The sequence below is a fragment of the Triturus cristatus genome, chromosome 4_2 (genome assembly GCF_964204655.1).
Source record: "Triturus cristatus chromosome 4_2, aTriCri1.1, whole genome shotgun sequence".
Classification (NCBI taxonomy): domain Eukaryota; kingdom Metazoa; phylum Chordata; class Amphibia; order Caudata; family Salamandridae; genus Triturus; species Triturus cristatus.
Genome location: NC_140586.1, coordinates 806072905 through 806099924, shown reverse-complemented (window position 1 = coordinate 806099924; position 27020 = coordinate 806072905). Strand labels below are relative to the sequence as shown.

The window sequence follows — 27020 nt, the reverse complement described above, 5'->3', positions numbered from 1 at the left end:
AAAATCTATCATCGTATGCACATGAGTGCAGAAATTTACAAAATCTATCATCGTATGCACATGAGTGCAGAAGTATACACAATCTATCATCGCATGCACATAAGTGCAGAAACATACAAAATCTATCATCGTATGCACACAAGTGCAGAAATATACAAAGTCTATCATCGTATGCACATAAGTGCAGAAATATACAAAATCTATCATCGTATGCACATAAGTGAAGAAGTATAAAAAATCTATCATCGTATGCACATAGGTGCAGAAATTTACAAAATCTATCATCGTATGCACAAGTGCAGAAATATACAAAATCTATCATCGTATGCACATAGGTGCAGAAATATACCTGCAAGTTTAGATGCTAAGAGACGGCGCCTTTGTAAAGTTACCTGATCCGATTCTGGCCAAAGATCATCATGCAAAAGGTGTTTTTAACTTTTCACAAATTACACATGTGTATTACCAGGAAGGCCAAGGGTGGGCACCTTAGAGTGGTTCTCAGGTCGGTGGCAATGAACTTCATTCATCTATTAGTTTAGTGTCGGTGTTTGAGTGTTTTTTAATGTTATGATTCTTTCATACAGGGGGTTTCAGCACGGCTTACTCAATTGTGATCTTTTGTGGTCAGTTTCTCAATCAATAAACCAATCAATCAGGGATTTGTGAAGTGCACTACTCACCCACGAGGGTCTCAAGGTGCTGGGGGGTTTGGGAGGGCGGTTTCACGCAGCTTTGTCTCATCTGAAGGGCCAGGTCTTGAGGCTCTTCCTGAAAGCTTGCAGTGTGGGAGTTGGTCTGATGGTAAGTGGGAGTTTGTTCCAGGTCTTGGCTGCGATGTAGGAGAAGGTTCACCCCCCCGCTCTGCCGATACATTGGATTTCGGCTAAAGCAAGATCAGCGGCTTCCCATTTCCACCTGGGATGCTTTATGCACAATGGATGGATGCACGTGAAGCTACTGAGTCTGAATCCCCAGGTGGACCTGTCAGGAATGTATTTTGTCTCCTGGATGTAAAAAGGCCATTGCTTGAGACCCAGGTTTAAAACCAGCTTGAGGGACCCTAGTTATAATTCTCTTTAAAAAAAGTACATCTTACAGTGCAGTGCTGACTTTGCCAGTGCGCCCTTCCAGATTGCATGAGAACCTTCAATATTTTGCAGTCATAAAAAAGAGGAAAACCCTAATGGCTTGAGCTGGTTCATCCACCATGGCTTAGTGGATGGTGGAGAACCAAAGGTTGTGATTAGAAGAAATTCTGTTTTTACACAGAATTAATTTAAATAATTTGACCTTAATTTTGGCATATGAAGTTGCCACTCTCTATTACACGAGTGTTAGCCACGTATTCATTAATTCCAGCAGTTCAATTTTTTGGTTTAATTTTGCTGGAAACTGGACAGGTATTTCCCAAATGTAGCTTAGTTTCCTTCAAGGTTGGAGTGATTTCTGAAGCCTTGAGCAAGATGAAGATTTTACCAGGGCTTGGAAGCACACAGACCATTGCAATAATTATATGAGCTGAGGAGCAGTGGGCCTTTAATCAGTTTCACGAGGATCCTTGACATAGGCAAATTGTTTAGTGAAGGAAGATCAACTTCTTTAGATTCCACCATTGTGGTAATGGTCTTTGAGGGACTGCTGGAGAAAGTCGCCTCTTTCTCTTAAACTAGGTCTATTGGTTTTTCTTAGTAAACAACTTGCAGGCTCGTGTGACTATTGAAAGGGAGTGAAGCAGAGTTGATGGTGGTGGTAAAGAAGCCTGTTTCTTTCCAAAAAGCCATTTGCCTGACTCAGTCCTTTGCAGATTGAGATAGAAGAATTTGGGATAGCGGCCCTCCTCATCTTCCGGACTGTCAAGTGATAAGGGATTGGCTGCCTGGTTGAACTGTACTTCAGACGAGTTCTGGCTTTTGAGGTGATGATTAGACTAAGAGCAGTCCTTTTTTTGCACAACTGGGGATGTTGTACAATGGATTGTTATAACACAAAAACCTACTTGGGTATGGATTGTACCACGTAGTGATCACAAATCTGTGACTGATGTGACTATTGAGTTGTGCTTGCCTATAGATGTAGCGATCTTAGGATGCGGCGACATTGAGGTTTTCCAGCTGTTTAACCCCTTCCATGCTCATGACGGAACGGTTCCGTCATGAGCGTCGGTTGAGCTGTGCTCATGACGGAACCGTTCCGTCATGAGCCCGCCCGCGCAAGAAACGGTCAGCACCGCGGCGGAATTTGCGCCGCATAGAAGGGGTTAAAAGGCAGTGTTAGGGCCTGGAGACCTGTGACAGCAGAACATCTAATAGAGTTGTTGGACACTATAGAGAGGGAGACTAACAGAAGATCAAAGCCTATTTGCTGAAACGAAACTCCTTTGGAGCTCGTCTCTGCTCCGTAACGTCTCATCCCAATTAATAAAACGGAAACCTCACATACCTTTGGTAAAACAACAAGTATCTCTATCTCTACATGCTAAAATGCATATAGTCAACTCACAAAAGTGAAAATGAAAATATAGCAAGCAGTGAGAGAGGTGATGATTTTGAGGTCCTCCTTAACCTAGGGAGAGAACCAAGCCGACGCCTTGAACACAAAGAGCACATCATGCTGAACGATTCGGTGGTGGTCCCATCCTCCTAGGACCACCCCAAAAATACAATCCCAACCAAAGGCCCTGCAAAGGATTATGGGAGGAGGTTCTAGAGTGCAGTGAATATTATAGTATCCAATATAAAAACATTCCTCAAGGGCCGGCTCTCCCGGCTCAGCTGAGAGCTAATACTATGATCCTCACTGCCTGTCCCTGCCTGCTGTAGATGTTTGGTTTTTCTCCACAACAGTTTGGATAAAATGTTGATTGCTAACGTTCTTCTGTTTTGTTTAACCAGAAGCATGATCATCTGGTCAACAAATGGTTAAGCATCACAATGTAACTATTAACTGAAACCCCACGAGGATTGTTCCCTTCCTCCCCAAGACATGAGTGGTCTTTAAGGAGCTTTAACTACTGTAGCAGCTGCTTGTTGCCTTCCAGGGTAGGCTTGTTGGCCAAGGCCCGCTCATTAGACGGTGCTGACGATTCCGCTGAAAAGTAAGATGTCACTGTAATTGATTTTGTTTCTGTTCCTTTGTGTTATAGAGAAAATGAAAGCACACTCTTGTGAAGGTGGGTGAAGGGGACGCCCCTTCTAATGAAAGCGGCAAGGTCTGGAAATGAATGTATGAGGTTACAACGCATACATTTACAGTGCATGGCTTTACAATGCAGTTTTTACATTGCAACATCCTTTACAACACATTCTTTTACATCACATGCCATTACTTCACATTTTCAGAAACTACCTTTACAACGCATTCCATTACATCACATTATACCTTTACAATGCATACCATTACATCGCATTTAAAGTAAGTGTTGGATAGTATAGGAGTAATAATTACTATTCTAACTCCAGTGAGTGCAACAGTAGTGTAGGAGAGTAGGATCTGCACTTATGTTGCCCCCAATTTTTTTCTGATGTTAACACTGGTTTCTAGCTATAGTCAGGCTGGGTCCCTGCTAATCAGGGCCCCAGTCTCTCTCTTCTCTCTAAACAACTTGGAGTGCATATTAGATGCACTAGTGATTGGATACTGTGGTACCTTTTGAACCCCTAGTATATGGTACCTTAGGTACCTCGGGCATAGGTACTTCACAGGCCTACCAGGGGCTGAAGCATGTATTATGCCACCCCTGGGAAGCAAACTAAATCTGACACCACAGGCCTGCTACTGCAGCCTGGGTGAGGTAGTGTTAGCACTCCTCACTGAGGTATAGGTTCCCTATATCTCACCATACACAGACATATAAACCTATCAGTCACCCTAAGGCAGGCCCTATCAATCCTGAGGGCAGGGTGCTTGGTTTACAATGTGAGGGGGTGCCTCTGCATGAGCAGGACCCCTCTGCAGCTGGCAGAGTCTATTCTCTGTGGCTGTTTGTGGATGCGGTTTAACCATATACTCTTAAGTGCATTATAACCTACCTGTAAATGCTAACTTTGGAATGACTGAATCAAAACAGGTCATGTTTGGTGTCAAACAACTTGGAATCATACCCCCACACCAGTAACTGGTGTGGGAGTATGATCCCACCCTTCTAGAGGGGACGACATGTACCCACTGTGGCAACACGGTAGAAATCTGAAAGAGCCCTGACATCACAAAATGGATGCCACCAGCACAGACACTGGGCTGCCCTCCTGCTGCTGACTGAAACTCACAGTGGAGGAAGCCCAACAATAGGCATCCTGTCACAGGGAGGTGTCACCACCTTCCATACAGGATTTAGTGTATTGGGGCTGGGTGGGTGCACTCCTAGAGTGCTTTGAAGTCCTGCACTGGGGGAGCAGTAAGCTCCTCTGTGCATATGCCAGCTCAAACCGATTCAGGGGCTACCTGCCCCTGCTCTGGCGTGAAACTGGACAAAGGGAAGTGGGTGTAACCACCCCCTATCCTGACCCTCCCAGAGGAGTGGTCATAGAGCTAGTCCCTCCCTTTCCTTTAGTATAAGATAGGGAAAACTTGCCATTGCAAATCAGATATCCCTGGACGACGCTCTACAAGAAGAATCCTGGACCTACAACGTTCCACTACCTTTGGAAGACGGAAGAATCTCCCTTGGAGTCAAGGAGTGACTCCCCTGCTTGGCAGGCACCAAAATCTCTAATCAACGGTCGCAAGCTTTCCCGCTCCCGCTGGAGTCCGAAGTCCCTGCAGCCCCAGAAGTGGATTTCCTGACTTCTAGACGGCCATTGTGAGTCCCCAGCAGAGCTGTGGAGGGTGAACCCCACGAGTGACGAGGAACAGCAATACCCGTGAAGAACGTTGTGAAGGGATTGCACTTGAAAATAGTGCACGTTAGCACTATTTTCAAGTGCAATCCCTTCACAACGTTCTACGAACTTGTGCATTGGACCAAGTGTGGTCCAAGCCTCCAGCAGGATTTCCACAGAAGATCAGAGGCCTACCTCGTCCCAAGTGACCGTGGGCTCCTGTTAAGTGAATCCTCACGAGGCGTCTTCGCGATCCCTTGCCCGTTGGCTTGTGGGTCCCCTGAAGACTTTCTCATCAAACCAAAGGGCTCCCCTGGTTGCTCCAGGCCTGCCCTCACTTACCCTCGCTGGGTGAGTCCCTCAGACCTTGCTGGTCTGCACCGCTGACTTTCTTCATTTTCCACAAGACTTGCTGTTGCCAAAGCTTGCTGGCTCCAATCCGATTGCCGACACCTCAGTAAGCTGCAGACTTCATGGGACACTCCGAATCCAGCTCCTGGTCATTATCGATGCCTCCTGGACCTCGTGGCTGAAGAGTCAAAACACCCTTGATCACCTGAAATCACCCGACTTCCGTGGGCATCCATCTTCCTGGCCCCGGGTCACTGGTAAGTGACTGTGAACACTGTCGCTTCTGCTTTCAGGTCTTCTTCATCTTGAATCTAGCCTTGGATTCCACCGGACACTTCTCCAGTCTTCACAAGCAGCAAAACTTCTTCGGCTTCCATTGAAAACGACGACGCGACCCGACACCAAAAGACACCTATGCACCCGGCTTCCCTGGGTGAGGTAACTCGTGCACTCCGGTGCTCCTGTGTGTGTTGCCCCTCGAATTACTTACCATGTAAGTGACTTGCTTGTAGACTTCCTCGAAGTACCCTAAAACTTTAAAAATCCAACCGCAACTTGCTTTATTGAAATCAATAGGGAACCCGCGGCTGTGTTCTCACACTGCACGTGTCTCCCGTGGGTCTTTTACTTACCTGCCTTGGGTGGATTAGTGAAGCCCCAGCGATTCTACAGGCCCTAGGCCTTGTCCCCTAGCAAGTCGACATTCCTAAACCTCTTTTTTAGTATATGGTCTGGTACGCCCCTAGGGCCCCAGCCATATTTGTGCTTAACTTATTATGAAACGTTGATATTTGTGTGCAAGTGAAGGCGGGGCTGGAGTGTGCTGCATCTTGGTGCCGAGTAACAGATGTTTACTGCCAACCAAATGAATGTTACTTAGTCCGTCGGCCTCTAGTAGGATGAAAGGCAGAGCAGACGCGCTGGGGTTCGAACCTGCGGTTAAGAGGTCAAACATAAGATTAATAGGGTGCTTGCCTTAAAGTTAAGATTGCATTATATAATGCCAGTACCAAATCAGAAAGCGAGCACAGTAGAGAAAATCAGTTGCAGAATTGAAAGGAGGAGAAAGTGAGTTATCCCAGTGTGCAAGTGAAGGCGGGGCTGGAGTATGCTGCATCTTGGTGCAGAGTAACATATGTATATATATAGCCAATCAAATGAATGTTAATTAGTCCGTCGGCCTCTAGTAGGATGAAAGGCTGAGCAGACGCACTGGGGTTCGAACCTGCGGTTGTGAGGTCAAACATAAGATTAATATGGTGCTTGCCTTAAAGTTAAGATTGCATTATATAATGCCAGTACCAAATCGGAAAGCGAGCACAGTAGAGAAAATCAGGAGCCGTGTGTGTAAGCAGAGGCCTCGCTACCTCGGCCTCGGCCACCACTGTCCAAACACGATTCTGCTGCCTTCCTCCTTCTACAAGTCGACAGCAATTGGCCTAGCATGACCGCAAATGCACAAGTTTCTCATTGCAAACAGAGCATTGGCAGGGCTGTGCATGTGCATGTGGCATGTGAAGGGAGAGTTGGTTAAAAAGAATGGCACGAGAGAGAAGCGGGGGCGAGTGAGCACAGCAGTGCGGCGAATGCGCTAATTAAAAACAGATGGTGACATGACCCCGAACAGATGGCGCCCCTGCTCATAACCGCAAGCCGTAGGCCGTGGGTGGATACTTTTCCTGGGAAAGGTGGGACATGCACCCGCCTTTGCCCAATTGCTTGCTGTCTTTTTACAAAGACGCACGCAAAGCCCAATAGAAAAAATGCTCAAAAAAAAAAAACACTGTGAAAAGTCCAGAGTGATTACAAAAGGTCATTTTCCTAGGGCTGCACATGCGCGCTGCGCTAGGCTTGACCTAAAAATGAGCTATTGTGGGTGTTTACAGTAGGGGGCTTCTGATGTCATACCTTGACTTGTGAGATGATGGACAGCCCTGCTTAGAAGGGATGGGTGTGCCTCGCGTGAAGCAAAGCCGGCCTGCTGAGAAGGAAGGTACAGGAGCCCGGCTGACTGGTGATGGTACTGGCTGCCTCATACACCGCTGTCCAGTTGAGAAGAACTTATTCTGCCCCAGTAACATAGTATAGTCTAGATAAGAAGCGCTGGTGCTTTGCATTAAGGGTATAGCAGAAATGCTGACGATTGCTTGTAATTGTTTACAAACACTGCTGTGACATGATGGTATTGTCACTCAGGGGTCTAAAAACTCTACTATACATGGCTAACCCTGTTAAGAGCCTGACAGACTTCAATGGAAACCTGCTTTTGTAGGTGATAGATTTCTGAATTACATATTCCCGGGGACGCAGTTACATCTCTCAGTATCTGTCATCATAAACTAACCTAGGACTGCCCCCCGTCCTGCCCCAGTCACGCTCCCCTATTGATGCCGAGTTCCGGGAGTATATTTTCCAGCTGCAGCCCTCGTCCCAAGCTTCCCCCTGCAGGGTCAGTGCTTCATAGGGTAAGGTAATGCAGCAGCCTCGGGGTGCCACCTAGTGGCGGCGCAGAATCTCTACAAAAAGGCTTGAAATTGATCATTTGAAGTAAACTAGGGGTCCTCGGGGGCAGGAGCAGAGGATCCTGGCTTGTTGCTGCGTCATGCTCAATGGAGCATAGACCCGCGCTGACGTGGCGTCTCGCTAGCTGGCCTGTCATTCACCAGAGCAGACATGCCGCATGACTCACACAATGCTGATATTTTACTGCGAAATAAGAATTCTCCTCACTGTGCCTGCTCGGTGCCTTGTTCTTAATTCGGGGCATCTGCGCCACACCTTTCGAAACCGCAAGCCTGTCACGAGAGGACGGTGTTTGTGTCATTAATATAAAATGTGTTTTTAAAAATGTAAACCCACATGCCGAAGTATGTATGAAAAGAAGGGCTCTGTTCTCCGAGGCCATTGACCCCGAAGCCCTCCCTCCCCCGCCGACCTGGCTGTGATGTCCGTCAAACACACGATAATCCGCGGAGCACGGGGCAGTGTCCCGGGCCCTGCCATGCTTCCACAGATGAGAGACTTTGCTTCTATTTGTGAAAGTGTTGCGTAACCCCAGTGGTGCGAGGTCACAGGCACTATACCTCGTTAGAAGGCAACAATCTCTCACCTCCAGGGATTTATTCTGCGCCTCAGGATAATCCACCGTGGCGGGGTCGGACTGGGACAGAGAAAAGGCGCGGAAGCCAAAATACAAGTGGCCCCATGTGTAAATTGTGTAGTTAATAAAAAGTGCCCTAAATTTGTAAATCGAGCAACTTTGAATGTTTGCCCGTGGGATCTCTGAGGGGCGAGAAACCGCAGGCGTTTCTGTTTGCAGCAGACAACCAGTGAAATAATGTCATTGGAGTAGAGCAGTACAGTTCGCTATGTTCCCTTCGTATAAAACAATATGTAAAAAATGAACACAGCTGACCTACTTCTGCTGTTCCACCCACAACGTGCTCTTATGCATCACTGTTGCCTATGATGACGTAATAGGATCCACAATGCATCTGTCAATCCCTCATCCTGTTCCCTTTATTTCCTCTTTCCCGGTCCCACATGTCACCTCTTCTCCTCCCTCAGTGCCTTAGGTGACCACGCAACCCGGCTCTGGGTTCGAACGTGATCCACAGATTACACGCATTACTGTGAGGCAGGAAGTGAACTCTCAGAGATGCTTTAGGATTATTGCAACTTGTGAACAGGTGTTACTAACAGATCTCTTTAGAAAGTGCATTCATCAGCCACCTGAGGAAAATATTGGAAGCATATACCCAGAGGTGCTGGACGCGCACAGATCATCTGGTGCCTTAATCCCCCAGCAGGCGCCTTCACCCCCTGAAACCGGCCTAGTATTAGACACACCGGTTCAGCTGGTGCAGCTAGTAAGATACGTTTGTGGTCAATTTTTCTATTGTGGTTAGGTGGGACAACAGGGAGGTGATGGGGTAAAATCCTGTTGCTGTAAACTCAGTACTCATAGCTGCTATTAACATTGTTACAGACTGTAAGACTGTGGTAACAAGTGGTTTTAAAGGTAGCCACCCAACACCAGGTGAACAGTCATGCAAGCACTCGTCAGCAGCAGATTTGAATACAACAACTCCTTCTACGTAGGAATCACCGCCCAACTCATGACTAAACTTCAGACTATCCAGAACACAGCAGCCAAACTCATCCTTGACCTCCCCAGATGATCGCACATAACCCCTCACCTCAGAAAAATCCACTGGCTACCAGTCGCTAAGAGATGCCAGTTCAGGAGCCTCATCCACGCTTACAAGGCACTACACAACGAAGGACCGGGGTATCTCAGCAATCAAATGAATTTCCACCAACCTACCTGGAAACTCCGCTCCATATCCCTCTCCCTAGCAGCCACCCGACGCATCCGCCGGACAAACAGTGGAGGCCGCTCCTTCTCCCTTCTGGCGGCCAAGGCCTAGAACGACCTCCCCCTTGCACCTCAGAGCCTCCCCATCGCTCCAGCAGTTTAGGGGGGATCTCAAGACCTGGAAGTTCGACCATTTTGGCCACTCAAACCAGAACAGATTAGCAGAGATCGTGCTGACTACGTGCAATGGCCTCTGAAAACTGTCAGGTGAATGAGTCAGTCTGAGGTGTGAAGCCAAGACAACAGTCTGGCCCGGATACTGGAAGGCAAAGTCTTGGGTGATCTGGTTCCCATAAAATATAGAGGGAAAAGGAGACATAATAGACGGAGGGGGTGCAGAGAACGGGGTGAGGCATTTGAGAGGTGGGTGGACTAGTCTGATGTTCAGTCGTTGGCTTGTGGGGATGAATTTGTTTCTGTCATCAGGACCCATGGCACCCTTTCTCTGCCCCAGTTCATTTTATCACCAGTGAAGTGTGTAATTACAGCTGTAGGCTGATAGAGTCAGCCCATTACTGAATATCTTGGTAGATGACCCTCCCAACTTGTATAGCCAAAACACAATTGAACAAATGGATACTCAAGGCCTCCACCAGCTCATCCCTCTCCCATCTCTCTCAAAATGACATTGCCCTGACCTGTGTTTCATGATCACTCAACACCTCTTCATCGGCTCTCAGCAGTTATCTTGGTCAGACCACCGTCTAATTAACTTACCCAATGAAAGCAAGATCTAGAAAAAACCTAATCTTTCCTGTGCACCAGAACACTGTATTAGACTGAAACTTAAAATCTAACCTTCTGATTCCACACAGTGTTTTCTAGATGCAGCAGAAAATTCAAGGAAGTCTTGCAAGTGGAAAAGGTTCTGAATAACAACCAAACATCACTCTGAGTGGTATTATCAACTAAACGAATCCATCGCCTTGGTATGCTGATATAAAAGTGTTAAATCATTGATGGAGAGTCTGCAGAATGAAGCGATAGAAACTGGTTCAAAGCATCTGACAGACAGGCATTAGTAAAGGAGAATGGAGGCAGGCATGGCAGGGGGCTTCCAGAATTCTGGTTAAAGGAATGGGTTTTGAGTGATATGAATTTGAGAAAATCACAGTCCCACGGAGATGAGCCGTCCACATAAGTCATTATTCTGACAGATAGACATTACGGACCTGATTTGGATCTTGTTGGAAAGGTTACTCCATCACAACAATGATGGATATCTCATCCACAGAAATATTAATGCCACAGGATGTAATGGGATTTATATTTCAGCAGACAGGATATCTGTCCCTGTTGTGATGGATTAACCCATCCGCCAAGATCGAAATCGTTAAGATTGGAAGACATTAGACATCAAGTTGGAAGATGAAGAGCAAACGACTTTGGCAGGTGATCTCAACCCTGTAAAACATGGTGAATACATTAGAAAATTCCTCTTTCATTTTAGAGAGCGAATGTAGCCCCTTTAGAACAGGTTTCATGTGATCATGTTGTTTCACATCCAGGTCCTGCTGAATGGATATGGACACCTTAGATATTGATTTGTTAGGGTCTCCATTATCAAGGCTGTTTCAAAATTTGAAGGTGAGAACATAGTTTCTAAATAACTGGAGAATGTTTCTTTTCCACTAAACACCAGATAGTATTTTTTTGAGTTGGTCTGTTTGGCTCAGCAAATTCGATTCACTGACAGAACATCGGAAGCAAAAATATAATGTGGACCGAATATCGTGTCAAAAATATTGAGGACCAAAATATCAAGAAGTTAAAGGCAAATAGAATTATTTTTTATTTATTTAAGGAGTTTTATAAAGTGCTGGCCGGCCCCGGGTGTATCGGAGCGCTTTACAACAGTTTATCGCAAGAGTTATATAATAGAGCATTGTTATACATCATGCTTCGGATGTCCAAGTGTGTTGTGCAGTATTGAGGTAGTGGTGAGTACTGAGGTAACCTCGTGGATTGCACATCGTCTTTGGTTGAACGTAAGTGGTCTTTGTGATACAGAGTCAGAGAGCAATAGAGTCGGGGTTTGTGTTAAGGCGGCGGTTATCCATTTGTGAGGGAGCGGTTGAGGAAGAGGGCTTTTAGGTGTTTTTTGAATTTTGTGAAGGACGAGATAGTTCTGATATCTGCTGGGATGGAGTTCCAGATTTTTGGCACGTTTCTGGCGAAGGAACTTGCAGCGGTTTTTTGTTTGTGTTGTTTTCATAGGGATGAGAAGTAGGGTGTTGGAGCTCCTGAGGTTTCTTGTCTGACCAGCCCTCTTGAGTTTGGCGGCCAGATATTCCGGTTTTCCTGTGTGTAGGGCTTTTTGCGTGACGCACATAGTCATGAAATTAGCACGCTGTTCGACTGGGAGCCATTTTAGTTCTCTTAGTGCTGGTGAGATGTGATCGTATTTCCTGATTCCAGTGACCATTCTGGCTGCTGCGTTGAGGGTTGTTTTTAGGGGAGCTAGGTGGGATTTTGTTGTACTGGTGAGGGTTGCGTTCCCATAGTCGAGTCTGGATAGCACCAGTGATTGGGTGGCTTGTTTGAGATCTTTTGTAGGGATGAATGATTTAATTTTGTTGAGTAGCTTCAGATTGGGGAAGGCACTCTTTGCGGAGTTTTTAATGTGATTGGCCATGTCGAGTTTAGAGTCTAGGGAGTATCATTTAGTTTGAGGATGTCATCTAAGGAGGAGGTTTCGAGATAGTTCTGGGTGTCATCTGCATATAGGTGGAAGGGGATGTTGGCATTTTTAAGTATGGTGGTGAGGGGTTCCATGTATATGTTGAACAGTTGTGGTGAGAGCACTGAACCTTGGGGTACGCCCCTGCTGACAGGGTGTAGGTCGGAGGTAACGTTTTTGATTTTTATCCTTTGCGAACGGTTGTGCAGGAAGGAGGAGAACCAGCGTAGAACCACCTCATCAGCACCTACCCTTTCTTGTAGGGCCTTGAGGAGTAATTGGTGATCGACCGTGTCAAAGGCTGCCGATAGGTCCAGGAGAATAAGTAGGCAGCATTGATCGGTATCAATGGATTTGAGGATATCGTCTGTGATGTTGAGGATCACGGTCTCGGTGCTATAGCCTTTTATGAACCCCGATTGGTGGGGATCAAGAAGGTTGATAAGTATAGATTTACTATTCTTAACTCCACATCTATGTACCTAGACAATATATATATATATATATATATATATTGTATGGTCTTGGTTCATGAAGGTGTTTGCTTTTCTCAAGCCCTGGGGCCTGCAGGTGATTTCTGTCCTAAGGTTCCGTGGCATGTAGGTGATTGCTTTCCCCATGCGTTTGTGTATGCAGGTGTTTGCTTTCCTCAAGCCCTGGGACATGCAGGTGATTTCTGTTCTGAGGCTCTGTTGCATGTGATTGCTTGGTGCATGCATGTGTTTGCTTGGTGCATGCAGGTGTTTGCTTTCCTCAAGCCCCAGGGCGTGCAGATGATTTCTGTCCTGGAGTTCTGTTGCATGTAGGTGATTGTTTTCCCCATACATTGGTGCACGCAGGTATTTGGTTTCATCAAACCCAGGGGCATGCATATGATTTTTGTCCTGAGGCTCTGTTGCATGTAGGTGATTGCTTGCTGCATGAAGGTGTTTGCTTTCTTCAAGCCCTGGGGCATGCAGGTGATTTCTGTCCTTGGGTTCTGTTGCATGTAGGTGATTGCTTTCCCTATGCGTTTCTGTGCACAGGTGTTTGCTTTACTCAAGCCCTGGGGCATGCAGGTGATTTCTGCCCTGGCGTTCTGTTGCATGTAGGTGATTGCTTTCCCCATGTGTTTGTGTATGCAGGGGTTTGCTTTCCTCAAGCCCTGGGGCATGCAGTTGATTTCTGTTCTGAGGTTCTGTTGCATGTAGGGGATTGCTGATTGTTTTCCACATACATTGGTGCATTCAGGTGATTGCTTTCTTCAGGTCATGGTGCATACAGGTGAATGCTTTCCTCATGCCACAGTACATGCATGTGATTGCTTTAGTTTAGCCTCAGTGCATGCTGGATATTGTGTTCTCTTTTGCATTAACCAGACCCATCCGCTTTTAATAACCAGGTCAACACTTGTGAGTCTTTGAGAAGACTCCTATCTGGTGAATCATTAATGGCCCGATAAATCAATTGGGCCATGCTGTGCATTTTTAGACCACTTAACTGGTGTATTATTCACATCCTTTATTTAGTGGATAATGTATGCCCTCATCTTGTGCATTACCCATATGCTTAGCATGCATTATTCAGGATCCACACAGTGGTTATCTCTCTTACTTCACCACTTCCTACTGTGCCTCATCTGTATGAGGTGGAGGTGAGTGGAGAGGCATTAGAGAGATGGAGCCACCCCAAAAGCAGCTGATCATCCTGCCACTCCACTCTCTGATCCTACCCTCTTGGACAAAGTATAGTTACTCTTGGCTCATACATGGTGATCCGGGATAACAATGGTTGAGCCACGTTTTGACCACACATTGGACCGGGCATGTCCTGCACTGCTTCCACAGCCTAAGGCAGTGGATGGATAAGAGAATGTGGTTGCACAGGATCATGTCTCTGAAGGCACAGGATCAGGTCTGTGAAGGCACAGGCTAGCTCGTTCTACATGTGCGCAGTGAGATGTTTGATGAGATCCTGCACCAGAGGTGGAAACTGAGGACGGGGAGTGGGAGAGAGGAAGGTGCACAAAGAAGAAGAGTTACAGTAGACAGGAAGGTATGGTTACCAGGCAACACCACTGGCACCTTGCTGTTGTCATGGATTTTCATTTCACCACTGTGTGCATTATGGGAGTTGTGGTCCTGATTAATTTCAGCCGGACACTTGGATTCTAGCCTAGCTTCCTCTGTCATCTGGAGTATTTTGGTATCATTGCTGGACTGGGAAGCGGATCATTTAAATAGGATGCTATGTAGAGAGGGAGTGGTAGAGAGAGAGGAGTGTGCTGTTGGCAGAGTGAGGAGGCAAAGAGAAAGTGGAAAGTAGAAGTAGTTAGCAAATTCATGAGCCAAGCAAACAGGTTGCATCCCAGTCTGGTGGAATTTAACAACACAAAGCAGACTGTGATATATCAGTGTCGAAAAGTGTATCTCAAAATATGAGATAGTGAGCTTTCCGGTAGGCGCATAGAAATATTTAGGGCCAATGAAACTATATTTGATGTTTTGATCTTCAGATTTTATAAATCCAACATATTCAAACAGCAGTTTCACTTGAGTGGGCAATAACACTGGTTGTAGCACTTACAAAGTATTTCACAGGCCCCTGCTGTGCCTTTCCCACACTTACTGTATTTGTAAACTGTGTAAGTGCTGCTATAAGTGTGGAAGGCGGCTTTGAAAGCACCAGCCCTACCCTTTTAGCATGTTGGGGTGACAAGCTGCTCTCTGCCCATTGCCTATGCCTACATTGGATGCATTATGCTTCCGCGTGGAATGAGGATTTGCTCGATGCAAAAACTTGCTTTGTCATGTTGAAAAGAGAGGCACAGTGTCAGCCACTTTTTGCACTACTTTGGCTGAAGGTGGCTTCTCCCTCATCTCGCTCCATTTTAACGTGGAATGAAAAAGGCAACACTGTTGTCCTCCACACTCCCACAGCATGTTGGCTCCTGGTGTGCTGCTGAGTCTGTAGCCATGAAGTTGCTTCATGTGTAAAAATAGGTGAAAGTGCCTAAATAATTTCTTAGCAGTCCACCGCCCACTTCCACCACTGGCGCCGTCCACTTCCACCACTGGTTCCATCCACTTCCACCACTGGTTCCGTCCACTTCCACCACTGGCTCCGTCCACTTCCACCACTGGCGCCGTCCACTTCCACCACTGGCACCATCCACTTCCAACACTGGCGCTGTCCACTTCCCACACTGGCGCTGTCCACTTCCACCTCTGGCGCCGACCCCTTCCACCACTGGTGCCATCCACTTCCATCACTGACACCGTCCACTTCCATCACTGGCGCCATCCACTTCCACCACAGGTGCCGTCCACATCCACTTTTCGCGCCGTCCACTTCCATCACTGGCGCCGTCCACTTCCACTACTGGCGCCATCCACTTCCATCACTGGCGCCATCCACTTCTATCACTGGCGCCGTCCATTTCCATCACTGGTGCCATCTACTTCCATCACTGGTGCGGTCCACTTCCACTACTGGCGCCGTCCACTTCCACCACTGGTGCCATCCATTCCACTACTGGCACCGTCCACTTCCATCACTGGCCCGTCCACTCCCACCACTGGTGCCGTCCACTTCCACTTTTGGTGCTGTCCACTTCCATCTCTGGTGCCGTCCACTTCCACTGCTGGCGCCGTCCACTTCCACCACTGGTGCCATCCATTCCACTACTGGTGATGTCCACTTCCATCACTGGCGCCGTCCGCTTCCACTCCTGGTGCTGGCCATTTCCACCACCGGCCACACCCACTGCCAAAGACGCTGAGCCTGCTTTCCTCGAGTGGATTTTTGAGGGGGTTCTCCACCTAAGATAACTTTGAAAACATACGTGCATTAGTGCTTTCTACAGCATCATTTTCACTTGCATTTACTGACAAGCATTTGCAATGCAATAGGTCTCGCATTTATGCGAGTTTGAGCTATTGGCATTGCAAATAACAATGCCTTTTATTTTTGATTTTGTTTTAAAAACATAAATAAAAGGCATTGTCATTTACAATGCCAATAGCTTAAACTCGCGTAAATGCGAGACCTATTGCATTGCAAATGCTTGTTATTATTAGGCTAGCACTCAAAAAGAGTACCTGCAGCTTGCTCCTGCCCCTCCCACCCACTCTGGCAATGTGATTGGTTGCCCTGTCCTTTCCACCCCCTCCCACATAGTTGTTGGTTGATCCTACACCTTCCGCTTTCCTATTGCTTTCCCTGTACCTCACACCCCTTCATGTGTCCTTGTTACTCCCCCTGTCATTGGCCATGTCACAAAGCTTTTTTTGCCCATATTTTAAGACCTCCTGTACAGTATTGGCCTTGCCGCTGTGCATTATGGCTGAAAGTGAAAAGAGAAAAAAGCAATATGATGCGGTCACACACCAGACATAAGTCTATCACTTTCATGCAAAAAACTCCAAAGACGTTGGCAGCAAAAAAATGGCATTGTCACATACCACCTATAAACCTAAAAAACACGCTATTACAATAAACAGAACTCGGCATCAAAGAATACCAACCTACCATGTGTTACTTTTATAACTAGAACTGTTCTCTGGCAGTACAAATGGCAATCGAAAAACCTATGATAGCCCAAAATCAAAATGAAAATATAAACTCCTTTAGCATACCAAGCAGTACACATAATACACCACAAAGAGTTTATTAGATCACGCTTGCTTTACTTTTAAACTGACACAAAGCGTTTGCAAAAGAACTGTCAAAATTCTTAACCCCACCCTCAACATCAACAAATGACAGACACTATCAAACAATGATTCCTCTTGAGTGATTACCAGAATTCCCTAATCAGCATGAAAGAGCATCTAGATAAAAAAAAAAAGCGCCACAATGGGGTTGGCGCTGTACAATGCGAAAAACATAACAACAAAACCTAACAATGTATTATACAACCGTAACGTTCACTGAACAGCCCAAATCATTGGACAGTGCTAATCATGTCTAACTGATAGCAAAGGGACCTCCCTGCCTGGACCACTACTGGTCAGTGCAATATTAAGCAGATTACGGTCTTGAGATTCTGGCAGTAAGAGCGTAAATGTCCAGTCACATTCCTCAAACACAAACTAGCCATTTAAATAACAGTGGGTATCACACCTCTTACGTTGTCGGCGCTCAGTGTTATGGAGACATATGTAACAAAGGCGAAAGAGTACACCAGTCAATAATAATATTCAACATGTCGTAGGATTTCAAGTCTCCTTACAGGAAAGGGTTTCCCGTTTAGAAGTTTTAGGAGAAAATTTGCTTGTAGCGCAAAGCACGTGAAAGCACACAGGGCAACTAAATTGTGACAAAAAACATGATATGATTTTGAAAGATTGCGCTGAAGTTCACACATGAAACTATTTAATAACTTGGTATCATATAAAAACACTGCGACAATAACAATCAAAATGCACACGTACAGAGTGACTGGGGTGATACACATTCCTTAAATAAACCAGAACGTCTGTTGCCAGCTATCATTCCGCATTATATTCAGCACGCGTGAGCCTGGTAAGAGCGCTTTCATATCCATAACCGTGTTTTGTCCAGAGCAAATGCCACGCAGAGCGTGCCATCAGTTTGGTGCTGGGTTGGTAATGTTTACTTATATATAAACAGTGTCTACGGAAAGCCACATCTAGGACAACGACCCGAGCTCGCAGGGGAATGAGAGAGAGAAAGAAAAACAAGCAAGCGCGCGACCCTCCTAGTCACGGGAACAAAGATGGTTTCGGCCTGTCCACATGGGCTATCCTAAAAGTGGACATGGAGGTAACCAAGAAGCCAGATTTCCAATCACACGTCACCGTTTACCATAAACAATGACTCGAGCCAATGGGAAACAGGCACGGGGCTTCAAGTCCCTTCTGAATCCGTATTGATTGCAAAACGCCCTCGCATGGCGAAAGCAGCGCATTCGCTGCTAACGCCAGGCGAGACCTAAAAAGCGACAGGCTGTGTAAGAGCCTCCAAAAGAGCAGAGGTGCTAGGTAAGAGAGAAACCTCTGTTTTTTGCAGGTGTGGCTTTGCACTTTGGATATTAATAGCTTTTTGTCTGAACAGCATTCCTCTTGCCCCTCTCCCCATTTTCATCAGTACATGGACACAGTCGAGGTTTTGTAAATTTCTGCACTCAATTTTTCACAATTTCACGAAAAAGGACACCGTCACTACTGCATGATGATCTCTGACTGACTATGAAGTTTGTTTAAAACAAGTGACTTTTTGTATTTTCGAAAATTTAAGAACATTTAATCTATAGGAACTAGTATTTTAAAGGCTCCAATTGACAACCATCAAGCCCATTTTTTGGGTCGAAAAGACATCTTCTCAAATCCCTGTATCATTCCCAGGCTTGTTTAGTCCTCTTTCGAGCTCATTAATATATTGTAGTTGATACTTTCAGCCTCCTTTAATGATATAACATCTTTTCAGGAGTTTTGAGCGCTGGGAGTAACAAACTGTGGTGGGGACCTTCATAGGACGAGGACCTGTTTCAACATTTTTAGATATATCCTGCAGGAAACAAAACAAGCATTTGCAATGCAATAGGTCTTGCATTTGTTAAAGTTAGAGCTGTTGGCGTTGAAATAACAAAGCTTTTTTATTTTCATTGGAGTTATTATATTTGCATAGCACTATTGCTGATAGTATAAAAAAAAGTAAAACACATTGTCATTTTCAACGCCAACAGCTAACTTTAACAAATGTGAGACCTATTGCATTGGAAATGCAATTGGTCTTGCATTTGTTGGAGTTAGAGTCATTGGCATTATAAAAGCCAATGTTTTTTACCTAGCCATGTTTCAGGGTGCAGTACCATATGTGGCCAAAAGAGGTCCCATAGGACCTATGGTACTGCACCCTGCAAGACTGGAGTTATTGGCACTATAAATGCCAGTGTTTTTTATCCCTTATGACCTCTTTTGGCCACATATGGTACTGCACCCTGCAAAGCTGGAGTTATTGGTAATATAAATGGCAATGTTTTGTACCTAGCCTTTTAGCAGGGTGCAGTAATATATGCGGCCAAAAGAGGTCCCATAAGACCTATGGTACTGCACCCTTCAAGGTTGGAGTTATTGACACTATAAATGCCAATGTTTTTTATCTAGCCATGTTGCAGGGTACAGTACCATATATGGCCAAAAGAGGTCCGTGGCCAAAAGAGGTTCAATGGGACCTCTTTTGGTCACATATGGTATTGCACCCTGCATAAGATCAATCCACCCTACCCATAATGCATTGCATGCAAGACAGTACCAGGAGTACATTCAAATAGCTATGTCCATATATATACAATTAGTAGCGATGAAATGTGGCAAAAGAATTATAATATTCATTCTGGATTAGGTTGTACTCTGTGTGGAGCTGATGAAGGGAATTTTACAGAAGGTCTCCTATTATTGTGAGATGTGCTAGTGAGTAAAGTAACCACTGCTAGCCTTGCTTAGGACCAAGCATGTGTCTTGCCTGAAGCCCTTTAAGAAAATAGTGCTCTGAGGCTGTAATATAAACCTATGGAGTAACTACACATGTAATAAGGGGTGTTCTCACGGGAGGTTACAAGAAGAGAAACGGCGGTACTAAGCCTATTGACCAATGAAAAGCCACCGCTTACAAAGGACAGGGACAGGAGCCAATTAAAAAGATGGGCGGAAATTGGGCAGAACTGTATGGCCAAATCATGAATACTGCATGTCTCAAAGAGACAGCGCAAGCGCTGCCTAGGCGAGACCTAAAAACACAGTATAGGTCCAGCATATCAGCTGTGTTCGTTGATTGACACTGATAAATAGGGCAGCTTGTCTATAAAGTCTATAAATAAATGTTGCCACAAAAGTGTAGGGCCCTGACATGTTGAAAGGCCTGGGAATATTGAGCCCTCTGCCAGCACCTACTGATGGTCCTGATGGTAAATAGGAAAGAAAAACATCCCCTGCTGCATGCAGTAACATTATCCCTTCCCTTAATGTTTATAATTCTCCTCTTCCATAGTCTCTATCATAATGTTAGGAAGAAGCTGTATGAAATGTTCCATAACTAAATTCTATCATATTTTCTAAACTCTTTGCTAGTCAGAAGCCAGTGGGTAGTAAATAAACTGAGTGAATATGACAGCTGTGATACAATACAGAGTACATACAACACGGTCACACAAGTTTTGCATGAGTAATCTAGCAAATTAGATCATATGTCGAGTCTCTCCAGTAGTGGTCGATCCAATTTGTAGGCATTATTGCCACTCATACAGCGTTTGCTCTATGGGTAAATGGATCAGTGTTGTTATTAATCCTGTCGATCCTTCACACAACCTGAATAGCATTTGTTTATTTGACATTTGAAGAGCTGAATTGACTGACCTGATTTCTCCTCAGTTTTTTGACATGTTCTTTTTTGTTGTTCTAGGCTTACCTGAGAGCCATTGATGTCAGGATCCTTCAGCAGCTGGTGGCTGTCAATGAAGGGATTGAGGCTGTGAAGTGGATCATGGAGGAGAAGGGGACCCTAACGAGCCGATGCAGCAGCCTGACGAGTAGTCAGTACAGTTTGGTGGAAAGTCAGGAGACATCCAGGCGTGGAAGCTGGAGCAGCTTGCAAGACCCCAATGAGAGGCTAGACAGCATTTCTATTGGCAGCTACTTGGACACACTTGCCGATGATATGGACGAATATTGCCACAGCACATCGGAGTCATTAATGTCATCAAACCCAAACCGATCGGGTGCTCCATTGACAAATGTTGAACAAGAATTGGAGAAAAGAGACAAAGATGGAAACAGCTCAAGTATGACAGGGGGAAGTGCTTCCAAGATAGAAAAGATTGGTATTGTCCAGAACTTCTTAAGGCCTGATAACTTCTTTAAGACAATCAAGGACACAAACCCAGTGGAGTCAAACAACACAGCAAAGCATGACTCACAACAACCACCCATAGCAAATGGTGTGTGTGGCAAGCCAGCACCTGCTCTTGATCATGCCCTGGACACCAAGTTACCTGTAGTGCGAATGGCAGGCAGGTGCAGTCCGCCGGGAAAGCTGTACAAAAATGGGAAAGTTGACTTTGAGAAACACAAACCCAACACCGGTAAACTGCATCTCGAATACGATGCCCACTGGCGATGGGTGCAGTCCCAAGATGATGTAACTTTCTTGTAAATTTTACAAAGCTGGTCTGGTGGACCTCTATTTGTTTATGCAAGGGCTGCTGAATCCAGTCAAACATGGTGGTTGCTGCCTTGGAAATACCTTCAAAGCAGTGCAGGCATCCCCCGCCTGTTTGGTGGATGTTTGAAGGCCTCTGTCCGTATTGCACACATGATGGCTAAACTAAACATGTCGCCAAGATTTCCGTGCATTGAGGCTCAGTTCCCGGAGGCAGGACATCGGGCCCTGCGGAAATGTTCTGCAAGCATTGAAAATTGAATTCAAATATTTCAATGTCCATGGGATTTGAAAGAGAAAAGGCTCTCAAAACGGCATGGTGACTCTTTGACGCTGTAACATTATGCATACCAAAATGGCTATAGTTTGCGAATGGCGTCACGTGTTAAACGCTAATATAAATCTACATTGAAAGTGAAGCAGGGAACGATTGTTGTTAGAATGATTCTTGGTCAGGTCCAGGTGTTTCAGAAGCTGACTACACTTCTGTGTTGAGGGTGACATTGTAAAATAATTTTAATATATGCTGCCCAATTGAAAATAGAGGTTCTAAGACCTAATTCTCCTTTGAATTGTTCTTCTTGTTCCAGAAAGAGAATCGATAAGCATGGGGAAGCCCTGATGTCCCATAGAGCTGGAAAGCTCTTGCAGTGCGCACTGATCAAGCATCGTTTAAACAAAAAGTAATGTCTGTTTTAATGGCAGAAGCAGAATTGTTGGAGTTTCTACCAGTGTTTGCTTCTAATCGTTGTCATCAATAAACAAAGGGTTACACAAACACTGTAGCTTCTGCCTAAGGTTCAGTGGCTAGTGACAGGCTTGGGGCATTTGTCACAAATGCACCCAGTTTGGTTTCATTTCCAAAGCTCGCATCTCCATGTGCATCTGCAACACACACAGCACTTACCAAGGGTGGTATCCATCTTGGGAAGATGGCCTCTAAAAGTGGAAGAAACCCTTCCACATTGTAGTAAGTCGTCTTCCTGATTCCCGACCTTTGTTGGAAAATCTGTACCCTGGATAGGCAGTGTGTGCTGAGGCATGGCTAGTAGCCCTTCTTGCCTAAACATATTGAAGGTTTTAATCTGAAGGTGGGGCCCAAGATGGCTACAGGCCCCACCTGCTTTCCTTACATTTCTCATGGATTGCAGATGATCGCAATGCCTTCATCTACCACCTGCATTGCTGGCGCCACAGGGAACATCTCTCTTTAACATTGTCCTTCCCATCTGATTGGTTGGTGCTGCTGCACGTGCTCTAAGTCACAGTTTTTCTCTCATCAGTCAATACTCAGTTACTTTGTGCCACAGTGTGGTGGTGGTAAGTGGCTACGCTTTTCAGATCCAAATCTTTTCAAAACTTTCTATTTTTGTTTTTAGAAGCCTACATAGTACTCCCACAGTACTGACCATGGTTACAGTAAGCGATCTGACCTTTTCTCATTACACCAAAAAGGTCATGCTTTCAGTTTCTGCTATCCATCTTCCATAGGTGGTTCAGAAAGAGTTACAGAACTGATAAATAATAAATTGACCAGAATATGCTCTACATGGGGCGGAGGGACGTTAACCCCTTACAATGCCCTAAATCCAGGGCTAATTGAAATCTTTCAAAACTATATGACCTCCACATTGTCCTTCAAGTAGAACACTAAGTTGTATGATCTGCCCGCATCACACGCACTAATTTTAAAAAATTGCGTTTCAATCAAACAGAGACATCTACAGATGTTCTGAATGAAAAACCCATGGATTAGCCTGCCTCCAGCAACAATTATTTTGTATCTCAATGGAGGAATTCTTGCTATCCTTCACATCACTGGTCTCCACAGAAAAATATCTCTTTTTTTTATTCCAAGTATTGACCCCTTACAGGCTGAAAATATTGTTGGCATTTCCTTCTGGCAAGATTCCTCATAGGCTACTCTAATCATTGGCTAATTTGGAGTATTGAAATTGTGTCACGATAATCCCGCTTATAAGCTTAGCTCAATTCCCTGTTGCAGGTCTCGAACATCTCAATTTTCTTCAAGTGTTAGATTTATTATCCACTGAATCAATTTTCAGTGTAAGAAAGAAAAAGCTTCAGTGTGCTTTGTGGTCCTTTCTCATTTCTTTTTAGCAGTATATGTCACATGTGCTGTTGCAGCAGGCGTATGTTGCTGGTTGATGTAGGGGTGGAGGCTTTTTAGGTCTCGCCTGACCCAGCGCATGCGCTGGTCTGGCGAGACTTATTGAGAGGGCTCCAAAAAGTGCTACCAGGCCAGCCTAGAGCTACCGTGCATGTGCGCGGGCGCGCGCGCCGCACTTTACCGCAATTACTTTCACTTTCGAGGCCGCGTGGCCGCTTTCATGTTTGATCGTGATCGCGATTGCGATCACATTCACTTTCGCGGCCGCTTTGCAAAGCCAATAGGTCTTGCTTTTGGGACCTTATAAGTATTTAGTTATGCAACTGTTGCATGGCTAAACACTTATAAGGTCCCAAAGGCGAGACCTATTGGCTATGCCAATGCTTGTTTATCCTGCTGCTTGGTATTACTCGTAGACCTTTGACAATAACAAGCTCATTTCCGATTACATTCTTGATGATATATAATTTTGCCTTCCTTGGTAGAAGTAGTGAATCTCAGGGTGTTATTGCACAAATGGTCCTGGAGATGAAATGAATGGTTGCCAAATGACAATAAGCACTGGAACCCAGAACAGGACTTTCTATTGTCTTGAAATCTTTTGTGTCTATTATTCGCTTTGTACTGTCATGACACGGGTATCGCAGCTGGGTGGATTCCTGTTACTATACTCAGGTGAAAAGGACTGCATGTGCGATGAAATCTCTGGACTCCTCCTTACTTCCAGACTCTGCAAGATGGACGACTCCAAAGAGTCTGATAACTCACCAATAAAAAGGCGACACGGGTGGGTGGGGCTTCAGATGGTTCTAAAATGAGGGTCTATTCTCTTTATAAAAATTGAGACTGAAAAAGTATTACAAGTTAGAGGCATTGGTATGTACCTCGTGTTTGTTCAATCCAGAAATGCACTTGCTCTGCTATGCGTGGTCTTAATTTGTGTTGATGAGTGTGTCCATTGTATTTGAGAATGTAACGTTTTGTAAAATGGCGCTATGTTCCCTGGATGGACCGTAGCCCGGGTGCACATCATCGGCTGCAGCTTGGCGAAGTGAACCTACAAATTCTCCCTCTGCTTAGCATCAGTATTTTCTTTGTGTGCCATTTTGAATATAAATATCTGATCATTTTGGTTGGGATATCTCTGCATGCTGTGCCATTTGCATTTTCCAGCCTTCCTCGGGGCTCTGATGGTTGCTCAGGTTACATAATCGCAATTCAAAAGTGATTCAGTGATACCTGTATTTGAGTTATGGTTAGGTTTGTGTCCAGGTGGATTTTGTGGTTCAACCTTCATTTGAATCATCATTCACTTTGTGAATACTTTGACTTTTTTTAATACACTACATGGATTCTTTGTATGTTTTGCTACTTTTGCACACCTTTGAATCTCTATGGTCAATTTTGCAGCAAATCAGCCAGTATTTATGCATTGTGTGTAGATTTATCTGATGTACTTTATTTTATGGATTTCATAAATACAGGCTAGTGCACGCAACTGGAGTGGCTTAAGATGCAGGCCTTTGTCCACTATCTTCATAAACACCCACTGTGTCCTTCCAACTATATAACCAAGCTGTGATCTTTGAATAGAGGTTCAATTATGAACCAAGTTTCAATAAAAGTGGTGTACTTGGGCTAACGCAAAGAACAGAATGATGAGCTTCAATTGAGATTTTTTCAACCATATCACTTCTCTCGGATAAAGTGCGCTGGCCAAGTTATCTCTTCTTCTTTAAAGCCACAACTCTGAGGTGTAATCGGTACCTCAGGTCTGCATCTAATGACAAGTCGGTGCTCTGGCCTGATTGCGCTACTTTCCAAAAACAAATCACATCGATAATGTCTTTTTATCAGTAGTACAGGAAGACATTTAATTAATTAAATTTATTAGTTAAGATTCCTTTAAATGAATGACTCATCATTCCAGATAAACTTAAACCTTATTTAATTTGGAATGAGAACTAAATAGTTTGAAAGGATATAAATTGATTCTCTTCATAAATTTAATTCTTCCTCTAAAAATGTATCAAAGTAACATTTTTCAGCTTGTGATTGAGGACCATGGCAATAGGAATATACACCACTAGCTGCAGACTGTTCTTTCCTGTAAGAATACTCTTTTTATGTTATTGCATGGTTTACCTCATTCTTTGTGCAAAATCTCCTATGCTTGACAAATTAAAAACCACTTCCACCAGCAGTTCTAAGTTTCCCGGTGTTGATGCTGCATACTCAAATCTTGCATAGGGTCCGATAACGAAGCCTAATCGTTTTCTCTTCATGAAAGGCCTATAACCTACTCAAATAATATATTTATTATTAGCATAACAAAGATTCTGAGAGCGACAGTAATCATTTGCTTGTGTGAAAGTAACTACAAGGAATTTCATAGTTGTTTGTGTGACCCTCAACCTATCCACTCACATTGTATTTGCAAACTAAACCCTTAGGATCTTTCCAACTTGTCAGGGTTGGGATGAGCACATTCAACAGTGATTGACTCCAACATTGTGGACATTACAGGGAAATTGATGGGGTGTTTGGCTTTGAGGCCTTTGTTATTTCCGCTTTCTCCCCAGTACTGTGAAATCTATTGGATGCTATATTAAATGTACTGTAGGCATTGCTGGGGAATAAAGGTACTTTGCTGTGGTAGCAAAAGCTTTGATGTCTGTATTAAATTAAAACATCTTTGAATCAACATTTGACTTAAGAATTAGTATTTTTTTTCAAATAAGTTTTGCTTCCTATTTCATTTGAATTCTCTTTCGTGTAATAGTGAACACAACGTATCTGGTTTAAACAGTGTTTACAACGCTGTCATTACGTCACGCTACTATTACAACGCGGTCGTTACAACGACCGCGTTGTTACTACGTGATGCATTTACATCACAAGTCATTACAACGACTTGCACTAGGGGGCACTGAGGTATTGGAAATGAATTCCAACATCTTCCCTACTGTTGCGCAAACTGGAGTGGGAATAGTAATTAATACTATTTCTAAGTCCAGCGCACCCCCTAGTACAAGTCATTGTAATGACTTGCGATGTAAATGCATCACGTAGTAACAACGCGGTCGTTGTGACGACCGCGTTGTAAAAGCACGCGATGTAATGCATCTCAATGTAATGAGACATATTCCATATCTGTTAGCAATACTTCGCCAAATGTATGAGAGAAACTTGTTTTAACAAATATTAATGATCGATATGTTTTTATCTGTATTTCCAGCAGCAAATGTGGTAATATGTAAAGTAATTTTACTCCATTTAAAAGTAATACATTTGAAGTAACAAATGAAGCACTCGATGATAAAACATTGTGTATGTGTTTTTTAGAGGAAGATACAGTTTCTTTGCTCATTATAGTATGTAGCTGATACTTACTGTTGTGAAATAAGTCTAATTTTCAGGATTCATGTTAAGAGGGCCATCATATGCTCTTGCCACTGCCAACCATAGGGTTTTTGACTCTTCCTTAAAGATATTCATTTT

At 44.6% G+C, this 27020-nt stretch overlaps 1 protein-coding gene across 1 annotated transcript in view; it reads left to right on the top strand.

Annotated features, from left to right (window-relative positions):
• The window catches only part of LURAP1 (leucine rich adaptor protein 1), a 131323-nt gene extending 104979 nt beyond the window's left edge, over nucleotides 1-26344 (top strand). The window contains exon 2 of the mRNA XM_085602753.1: nucleotides 20633-26344. Coding sequence (XP_085458879.1) covers nucleotides 20633-21382 — 750 coding nt within the window. The 3' untranslated portion in view covers nucleotides 21383-26344. The remainder of the gene's footprint in view (nucleotides 1-20632) is intronic.
• Nucleotides 26345-27020: the final 676 nt, after the last annotated feature.